The sequence below is a fragment of the Pomacea canaliculata genome, linkage group LG3 (genome assembly GCF_003073045.1).
Source record: "Pomacea canaliculata isolate SZHN2017 linkage group LG3, ASM307304v1, whole genome shotgun sequence".
NCBI lineage: Eukaryota > Metazoa > Mollusca > Gastropoda > Architaenioglossa > Ampullariidae > Pomacea > Pomacea canaliculata.
In genome coordinates, this window is record NC_037592.1 from 42,219,825 (window position 1) to 42,230,426 (window position 10,602).

Genomic DNA, 10,602 nt, shown 5'->3' on the forward strand with positions numbered 1-10,602 from the left:
AAAGTAATAGTATGATCATTCTGTAATGAATGAGCAATGATAGACTAAATCATAATGTTGAAACTTTATGGAGGTCAACATAGCCTTAAAGTGCAAGAACAAAGCCAGAAAGTCCCATTATTCAGCAGATCCTTCTCCTAGCAGCTATTAATATTTGATGGTAAACGTACAATTTTTTGTATGGCATAATTTCAAAAAGTTTAAAATTAAGACATGTCTTTTTCTAAGATAAGCTAAAACTTGTGAATCAGCATGCATAAGTCCTCCTAAGAAGTTTAAGATGACAGTGCTGGATGAAATAACAGCCTAAACATGCAGTGTTTGTCATATTTGTAGATCCAGCCAGCCTTGTCAGTAAATTTTAAAAGCTTATCTGTATATCAAGATCGTCCTGGTGAACCAGTTCAAAAAGAGAGTTTCAAATATGGCGACATAGGAACTAAGTTTTAAATAATATATTTGATTTTTTTAATGGTATACACAGGAAGGTGTGATTACTGATGGAAGGGATGTCGTGGCTAGATCAAAAAGTCGCGCATCCAAACATGAAAGCGCTAGAAAACCAAAAGGTGTTGATGATTTATTGGAGACTGGTGAATCATCCCCAAACCCAATTTGGGAGCTTTAAAACTCATCAGGCACAACACGCTAGTTATTAATTAGCCCAGGAACAGGCTTCAAAATGTTCCTATACTGACTGGAACACTGATTTTCTTGATATGGGTCACCACCTCACTCATTATTACTAATTACAGTGTATGTTATCCCTGATCTGGAATGTTACAGCACAGAGGGACTTCACTTTTCCAACAAGGTTACCAAGGGCAGGGACCAGAATGATGGAAGTCGTGTGATCTCTATGTGACAATCCTACCCTAATCAGGGCTTACATGAAGAAGGGTACCAACTGGGAAAAAAATGTGCTTCTAGAAAGTGATTTAAACTTTCGTATCTGAAGCCTCAGATAATTCAAAGCAGCTTCTTCTTTTCTTTTTCTCTTTGTATAAATATTTTTTTTACAGTAAAAGAGATTTTTTTGTTGGCAATGAAAATAGTTTTGTCTTAGTTTTGAAATATCTCTGTGTGGCTCAGTATGCACACATGGGCGTAGGTTTTGGAGCCACATGTATACATCTGTGTTCTTATGCGTTTACAGTTGTCTACTATAAGAATTTTATAAGTGTGCACATGTTTTTTTCCCCTCTGTTGGAACCACACACTTGCCATGGTCAAGTGGCATTATTGTCTTTGATGACCTAGAAGTATGGCCGACAGGAGCACTAGCTCCTGACATGGTTACTCATGTTGGAGGCGATCTAAAGGGTTCACTGGTCCTCTAGGTTACAAAACTGCTGGAGACATGTCATGAGATGGCAATTACAAATTGCGTACTGACAAATATTTCATTTAATAAATACATAATATGTCAAAAAACAGATTATCACATGAAACTAACAATTATGTTTGTACCTGGCTTCAATTCACCTTTTCAACCTGAGAACCAATTTTCCATTATCAACACTTGAACTCAAAGCTAGCACGAGGGAACCACTTGAACTGCTATTGAAATACGTCTACGAGCTCATTTCAATAGGTGGGAGAGAGCAGTAACATGAACATTTCTCGCTTTGCTGCTCGACCAGAAATGCAACCAACTAATACACTAGTGTACCGGCAGAATTTACTTTTAGATGGCAAAAAAACAAAACAACAAAATTTTATATATACCAACGTCTGTCAGCTCCTTTTTCAAAGACAAAGGATTTAGATTGCACTTTCTTCTTTATTGTTTTTTTTTCCTCATAAAATATGTGCATGACTGTTAACATGTTAGAAACAATGTTGGTACCGAGCCATGCAAGCATAAACAGACATACATGTTGCACTCAATTCATCAACCAATACATGAATGCTAACAGTGACATGATCTAATACAGCATTCAGCATGAGGAGTTAAGACTGAAAAGTTAACTGAATCACATCACAAAAAAGAACTACAGCTAGTAAGTTTCACGTGATACTAAAGTTTCAATATAAAGTAAAATAAAAATTAACATTAATGAATTTAAGAACTATTAACAGATTGTTTAAGAACAAAAAAAACTTGCCATGATTCAAGAGACTGGCTATAGAATAGACCAAAATGATCAATTAACAGAGAGTTTAAATATATCTTTTAGTAACTGATGTGTTCAACTCATTGCCATTGAAACTTGGATTAATAATGATAAATGCAAATTTGTAAAGCACATACCCCTCCTAAGGAGCTTGCTCTTAGCTCTTAAGAACAAGAACCAAACATGGGGACAACATGCAAGGAACAGGAAAACAAACAACATATGAACTATAAAGAATACACAACAGTACTAACAAAGAATAAATTCAAATACAGAAACAAAGAGGAACTAAATAACAAGAGCTGAGAGTAACATGTTATTGAAACATATCATGATTATGCAACCCAAACATAAGTTTAGGATTGGCATCAATCAATCTACTCTGCAATCTGTTTTTAGGTTGTGACTTCATTTTGTACAGGGCCGCTTTACATTGTGGACTGTGTTTTATCACTCGCGGAGCGATTTTCTTCATTGCCTGAAAATAACAAAATTGCAACCTGTCATCCCAGAGCGATACTTTATTTTCCAAATTGATTCCAAACCTATCCAAAAGAAAAATATTTTTTATGCATTAGTTTTGTGGTTGTTTACATGCCAAAAAACTAAAACAGTTATTACCTCATGCATTGATCGTTCTGGCCGGACGACTGGGCACACACCCGTCCTCACCACATCTTTCCGGCTGCTTCTTTCAGTTGCAGTCCGTTCGAAATTTTGACAAGAGCAACGTCTGATTTGCCAGCGACTGTCACTATTAATCCATAGACGTTTTAATTTTTCAATTTGTCATTCACTTTAGCATCTGACATTTTCGAGATTAGAGTGATGTCCCGCGTGAAAATTTCGTTTCGCGGTGGAAACCCGTGAAGGTTTTTGTAAAACCCTTAGTCCGTAGTTACTAGTTCGGACGTGGCTAGTCGCGAGGCTAGTCCAGAGCAGTGCAACCGGCGTAAGTGAGGAGACTAGCTAGTCGGGTATAAGGGGGTTTAGTCGGGACTAGCAGGGGACTAGCTACGCCCGAGCAATGCAACCGGGTCCAGAGTTCGCTGCTGTCGTTTGTGACCAAAGATTTTGTGTGATGACTTCCGTTAAAATAAAGTCGATGTTGATGTTGACTGACGCGCTGTGCGATGTGCAGGTGACTGACGGGAAGACGACTGTGACCACCATCCTGGAGGTGTTTGTGGAGGATGAGAACGACAACGCCCCCGAGTTCCTGCAGCAGAGCTACCAGGTGATGATGGCGGAGCAGACGCCGGCCATGCAGTCCGTGTTGACCATCACCGCCACCGACGCCGACGATGGAAACAACGCCGTCATCACCTACAGCCTGGTGGCCGCCTCCCTGCCTTCCTTCTTCATCGACCCCACCAACGGTCAGCATAGGCCTTGCTTCTCTCCCCTTCACTGTTCTCGCTCTCTTTCTCTCTGTCTCGCTCGTTCAACGTAGTCTCTGTCTCTCACTCATTACGTCACACTTTCTCGCCGCTCGTACCACCCAACCCCAACCCCCTCACACACACAACCACCTCCCCATCGCACGTGGGGGATGGCGGTGGAGAGAGAGACTGAGAAGTACAAAAATATTGCAAGGAATGGCTGTGTGCTGCAGGCACCATCTACACCAACAAGACCATCACGTCATCATCCGCGGAGACGGTGGTGCAGCTGGTGGTGATGGCGCGAGACAAGGGCACCCCTCCCCTCTCCTCCCTGGTGGCCGTGCAGGTGCAGGTGGCGGCCGTTAACAAGTTCCGACCAGAGTTCACACAGAGCAACTACACGTAAGTGTTCATCCACTTGTGTTCACCCTCGTGTCTTCCACGACATGTACGTTTAGTAAGTGCATCATGTAACTGTGGGTCACAGGTCAATCAGTAGCACGTGATCGTGTGAATTAACTGCCTTCTCCGCTCACCTGTTGTTGTTTTCACGAATGTGCGGTTGTGGTTGATCATAGTTTGACCCCACACCAGCTGTACAGGTGATGGACTTGTTGACAGGCTGACGACTGCGCGTTGATCTTTCCTTTCTGTTTTTTGTTTGTTTGTTTTATTATTATTCCTTCCCTTCTTTCCACGTCTTACTTGGGTAGTCGATGATGACATCAGACATGCGATGATCTGTGTCCAGGGCTCAAGTGCGAGAGTCTGTGCAGAAGGGCACGGTGATACTGCAGGTGAGCGCGACGGACGCCGACTTTAGCCGGCGCAGCGACAACGTCCACTTCGTGCTGTCGGGCCCTGGCGCCGCCGCCTTCTACGTGGAGAGTACGACCGGCCGCGTGCTGGTCAACGCCGCCTTGGACTACGAAAAGGTCAAGCTGTACGACCTGACGGTCATGGCCATCGACCGCGGTACGCCACCGCGCAACTCCACGGCCCCCGTGCGCATCGACGTCATCAACGACAACGACAACCCGCCGTCCTTCGTGCAGCGGCGCTACAGCGTGACGCTGGCGGAGAACTTCACGGCTGGGCAGGTCTTCCTCACCCTGCAGGCCATCGACGCCGACTGGCCCACCGCCGCCCCCAACGACAACATGGAGTTCAGCATCACTTCCGGAAACAGCGACGGCGTCTTCTTCAACTACAAGACTGGGGGGCTGGTGGTCTTCACACAGCTGGACTACGAGACCAGGGCCTGGCACCGCCTCATCATCCGCGCTGTGGACTGCGCCCTCTGCAACTCCTCCGATCCTCGCCTCTCTGCTTTCGTCACGGTGGACATCAACGTGACGGATGTGAACGAGTTCTGGCCCAAGTTTCCCGTCACACACTACTACCAGAGTGTGTCCGAGAACCAGCCGACCGGCCACACGGTATTTCAGGTACACATAGCACGTAGCACGTCACTAAACGTCACTAGCTTGCTCGGACGTAGAACGTAATTCAGCCTCACGTGGAACGTTAGTGAACCAGAGCTATTGGAGCGTGACGACACGTTCTCTGTAATGACGATAACGATGATCGGGGATGAAAATGATAACGATTGACGATGACAAGTGAGAATAATGAGTTCGTTTTCAGTGGTTTCCGCACGATGCCGTGGTCTAAAAATATCTTCCTTCGATTTCATAAACTTTGACAGGTCGTCAGGGTCAGCGGTTTAAAGGGGGCGTAACTGTCGCTGCTAGGTTGCTGTTGTTGTTGTTAATATATTAATTCAATTGGGTTTATTGATCGTTCGTCTTCCTCGCCTCCCTACAATCATGAACCCGTGAGGAGGGGAGGGTGATCGTTCATTTTAAAGACAACTGTTTCAAGGTGAATAACAAAAAGCCGGCATTCGTAGAGCACGTGCTCGTCACTTGAGGTGGACGGTGTCTGTAACGGTGTCGTTATGTGTCGTGTGCAGGCGCACGCCAACGACCAGGACGGAGGAGAGTACGGCAAGGTGACCTACTCGCTCGTGCCGGAGAAGGACGCCAGCTTCTTCAGCATCAACCCCCTGACCGGTGAGGTCACCACTAACCGGACCTTCGACTACGAGACCGAGCTTCGCCACACCTACAACATCACCATCCGAGCCTTCGACCCCGACAACCGCAGCGACACGGTGGGCGTGACCATCAGCACGACGGACGATGACGAGTACCGGCCCATGTTCAGGCAGAACACCTACACCTTCACCGTACCTGGCAGCGCCAAGACCGGCCGCTACGTGGGCACTGTGGCCGCAACGGACCAGGATGGCGGAGCGGCCGGCCGCCTGGTGTACTCCCTGGACACGCCCAGCGACTATTTCCAGGTGGAGCCACTGTCCGGCAACATCAGCGTGGCTCTGACGCTGCACGACGACGTGCCCCCTGGCGGCGGGGAGGAGGGCCTGCAGCGCCGCAAACGCGCCATGCGGTACGACAGCGAGCAGCTGACCGTGCGCGTGTCCTCGGGCCTGGAGGCGTCGCTGTACAGCACGGTGTCGTGCGACATCCAGGTAGACCGCACGTGCCCCGGCTGCCAGGTGCCGGCGTCGCAGACGATGGAGGGTGGGGGGCTGAGTGCCGTGGCAGTCGCCATGATCGTGTTGGTGTGCGTGCTTGTGCCAGCTGTCGTGGTCGTACTGCTGCTGGTCTTCTACTGCCGCCGCCGCACGCGCAAGCAGCCTCCGCTCCCGCCGACACACGGTGGGGGGTACATGAGCCGCAGCAACGTGCCCGGCATCATCGCCCCTCCCGCCGACGAGGTGAAGGTGCCGACCATGTACAAGGAGGTGTTGCACTTTCGCCACCGCGGCCATCCCAACGCTACCTCCTCCGACATGTCGGAACAGTCCAACAACTCGGCCTCCAGCGGCCGCGGGTCGGCGGAAGTGGAAGAGGAAGACGAGGAAATTCGCCAGATCAACTCCAACAGCTACCTCACCAACTCCGCGGGCTTCCGCCACAAGACCATGCCGGACTCGGGCATCCAACAGGACGACGACACGCTGTCAGAACCCTCGGCCACCACGCACCAGGAGTACCTGGCCCGCCTGGGCATCGACTCCAGCAAGATCGGCAAGCCGCCAGTCAGCAAGGTCGCAGGGGGCAAGGTCGGCGCTGACATCGCCTTCTCGGTGGAGAGCATGCACCAGTTCTCCGACGAAGGGGGCGGGGAAGGTGTGGTAGACATCGACAAGCTGACGGACACCGAGGTGGACGAGGAGGTGGCCATGATCGACTGCTCCAGTCGCCACCTGGCGGCAGGCCCCGTAGGCCTGACAGGCATGTTTCACGAGCCTGGCTCGCACCAGGCCGCCAGTCTGTCCAACGTGGTGAACAGCGAGGAGGAGTACTCGGGCTCCTACAACTGGGACTACCTGCTGGACTGGGGACCGCAGTACCAACCGCTGGCCCACGTCTTCGCCGAGATCGCCAAGCTCAAGGACGAGTCGCTGACGCCCCGGAAGCAGCCGGTCAAAACGGTTCCCCAGCGGCGCATCGCCAGCGGCACAGGACTGCCCGTCCCCCAGACCCGAATCGTCCCGCCCCCGCTCATCACCAATGCCCCGCCCCCCGTGGTGGAGCCGGTGGCGGCGGGGAGCAGAGGGTCGGGCAGCAGCGTACAGGTCAAGGCCAGTGGGAGTGGCGGGGTCAGGCAAGCCTCCGCACCCAGCACCAGCTCGTCCGGCGCGCGCTCACAGCGCACCAGCGCCATGAACTCTTCTGTTCCCAGTCTTCCACGTTCACCCATCAGCTACGAGTCCAGCTACACCTCCCCCGCGCTCACCCCTTCGTTCACTCCCTCCCTGTCCCCGCTCGGTGCTCGCACGCCTTCCATCTCCCCCGCCCTCAGCGGACACACCAGCGGACACGCTAGCAGCGCGCACGGCTCTGGACACAACACGCCTGGCAAAGCTGTCTCACACATCCCACACCACAAACTGCACAACCACCCTGGTCACCGCGGCCCGCCGCATCCGGGCAGCAGCAACGGCCACGTGACTCTCAGTGCTTCCTCGGACTCGGAGAGGGAGTTCAGGATATGAGAGGTGGGCAGGGAACCGGGGGGTGTTGGAAGGGTGTTCACGCTGGCTCTACTGCTTACGCCTGTGTGAAGTTGTGTTCACATTGGCTTAGTTGTTCACAGGTGTACACGCAATGTGTTGAGAAAACCGCAGAATGCACCAGGCGTGTGTGTGCCTGCGTGTGTGTGTGTGTGAAGATTGCCAAGCGGAAGTACTGTGATGTGATGGCCAGCTGACTGGTTGGTGTGGAGACGAGCCTGAGATGTCACTGACCTCTGCAGGAATGACCTCTTGGTTTAAGAACTCAAGGCTGCAGGCGTGACCGGCAGTGTGACAGGTGGGCCTGGACTATCGTCACGTGTCGAAGGAGGTGGACGACCTCGCGCCTCCTGACACCCGTGACGTCAGACTTGTATTCAATCGATGGCTGACTACCTTTTGTTGCTATGCAACGAATGATAAGCACAGAGTATGCGTGTGATGGACACTGGAAACTACTGAAAACAACGGATGTGAGTGAGCGACTTTGGCGAGCGGATATGGAGTGAGGAGGGTGAGCTCGTGCATGGCTGTTGGTGTGTTACCGATGTCAACAAATGATCAGCGTGTCTGTGTGTGTGTGATTGCATGAAATGTTTGCATCACGTGTAGCTCTTTCATACCTGTACTGTGCTTACGCTGTCGTGCTCGCCTGCTTGCTCGGGTGCATGCAAGTCCGCTGGCGCATAAGTATTTCCCACAAGTCCGTGTAGGTGTGTAGGTGTGTGTATGTGTGAACGTGTAACACCTGCAAGTAAGATTTCATGGTTTAAAAGAATCATCCGACTTAGAGACAAATAGTAAACTGTGGGACTTCTTCCAGCTGTGTGACTTGTATTTATTGTGATATAAGCGGCAGCAAGCCAAAGATCAAGGCCATTGAGGTGAGAAGTGACAGGTGAGCACAGGTGTGTTTGTATTCACCATCGCTCCGTGTCGGGGGAGCAAGCAGTCGCCAATACTCAGTGCTGGGACCTACAACGGTGCCATCCTTACCTCCTGATGTCTGCTTACTGTTAGTTTGTGCTCTGTCTCTCGTTATCAACTCATTTGCACGATAAACAATCATCACCTGCAGTGTCGTGGCCAGATGAGAGTCAGACCAGACTGTCGACTAACATGTCCGTGGTGTTGCATTCTTCATGTCTTCTGTCATCTGTTGCTACTGTATGTCGGTGTAGCTAGGGTGTCTGGTCACAAACACTTCACACGGACTTGGGAGGCAGATATGACAAGAACTATTTTGTAATGTGGATGTGCTTACAGTGCTTCCATTGAACGCTTCGTTTCCAGAGTGTGCCAGCGTCCTGCCAACCACAGGGTGATAATGAGGATAATTGTTGTCAGGCCTGCAGTGTGTCTGATGGTATGAAAGGTAATTGTAGCCTACATAAGTGCACCGTAGTGAATGAAACTGAAATTCAGATTGATGGGTGTTACAGTAGATGATATTCAGTGTATATATATATCTCGAGTAAGTCGACTTCTATCGTCAGCATTGGCATGAGAGGTGTTCACACCATGTGTTCTGCAAATTCGTTGAAGCTTTTTGATAAATTTAATGTCTGCAGGATTTGAAATGTTACAAGGTCAACAGGCTTTTGCAGAAATTGTGTAAATATGAAGTATTTGAAGTATTTCACACGTTGGACGTTCTATTTTTGGAAGAACTGTGACTGCGCTGTTTCTCAGAATCAAAAGACGATGTTTGTACGTTGATGTTGATGTTGGTACGTTGGGCGAGTTGTAGGGACGCATGGGATGTATGACCAGCTGTCGTTTCTGCAATAAACCATCAACTGTCAGGACGTCTGGCTGTCTTTCTTTATCACGTGGTCTGTCTGACGTCACATGACTAACTTCGGTTGACAAGATATCTCAAAGTTTCCAATTGGGCGATCTCGATGGAATACTTTGCTGGTCTACTTTTTTTTCAACGCTTAGTGGGGTAGGTGATCATTACAAATTAAAAGAAATGTCAACTTAATATTGGTACACAGAGGAAAGATTGAGAGGGGAGGGGGATAAAAGACTGGGTGAGCCGCTATCATTCTCTCCCCTGTTGAACAGCGCTGTCCACGGGAACCATTGTCGGCACCGCTAGTGATTATTGAAACCTTTGCCGCAAACAAAAAAGATGAACTTCTCAGTTGAAAAATCTGTAACGTGGGATTTTGGATGTGAGAAACATTTGTCAGTTATTACAGAATGAAGGGTTGGTTTTAATCGTCAAGAGACACGATCTACAAGATCTCCACTTTCTCCATGTTCCCTCGCTGCTATGCCTTCCCCAGGTCTCTGTGGTCAGATACCCATTCCCGACATCAGGGTAGACTGAGGACAAAATGTGTTACTCGGGTATCCAACCGGCCCACCTCCGCGCTGGCACTACTGCTCGTGGTACTCGGGCTCCACGCTTTTTCAAACTCCTGGAGAAAGAGCTCCAAGGGGAGATAATGAGAATAAAAGAAATGTTCAAACTATTCACAAAATACAGTGCTGTGTACCGAGTGACCTAAGGGGCGGACATTACGGTACCATTTAGGCTTCAGAGTTAAATATTTCCTTTCAATGTACTGCCGTTGTTAGATATTTCCAAATACAAGCTATAAATTGATAAACATATATAATATCAAAATTCAGAGTACGGAAATATTTGTTCACAAGTCTTTTGAGGAATAACGACAGAACTGGTGCATATTTCATTCCACTTTTTGCCTTGCTCTAATAAATTTTGTCTTAGGCTGTTATAATTTTCCTTGCATTTTAAGTCGTCAAAGGGTACCCCTCTCCCACCCGCCCCTGTAGCATGGGAACACAGCAGCTTGATGTGCGCACTGATCACCTCGTCATTTCAGGGAACAGCTTGATAGACACCCGGGGTAGCTGATGGCCGGCTTTCGAGTACTCTAGCTTGTTTGGTACTTGCCCACGTTGATCCCGGGACACTAGCTGGTTGACCCGGCAGTTGAATATCTCACCCCTTAGCTTGGAC

The 10,602-nt window shown here is 49.2% G+C and overlaps 1 protein-coding gene across 1 annotated transcript in view; it reads left to right on the plus strand.

The window, feature by feature from the left end:
- Positions 1 to 9,412, plus strand: part of LOC112559691 (protein dachsous-like) — a 45,100-nt gene extending 35,688 nt beyond the window's left edge. Inside the window, exons 17-21 of the mRNA XM_025231025.1 lie at positions 787 to 848; positions 3,161 to 3,496; positions 3,733 to 3,904; positions 4,254 to 4,950; positions 5,478 to 9,412. Coding sequence (XP_025086810.1) covers positions 787 to 848; positions 3,161 to 3,496; positions 3,733 to 3,904; positions 4,254 to 4,950; positions 5,478 to 7,589 — 3,379 coding nt within the window. The 3' untranslated portion in view covers positions 7,590 to 9,412. The remainder of the gene's footprint in view (positions 1 to 786; positions 849 to 3,160; positions 3,497 to 3,732; positions 3,905 to 4,253; positions 4,951 to 5,477) is intronic.
- Positions 9,413 to 10,602: the final 1,190 nt, after the last annotated feature.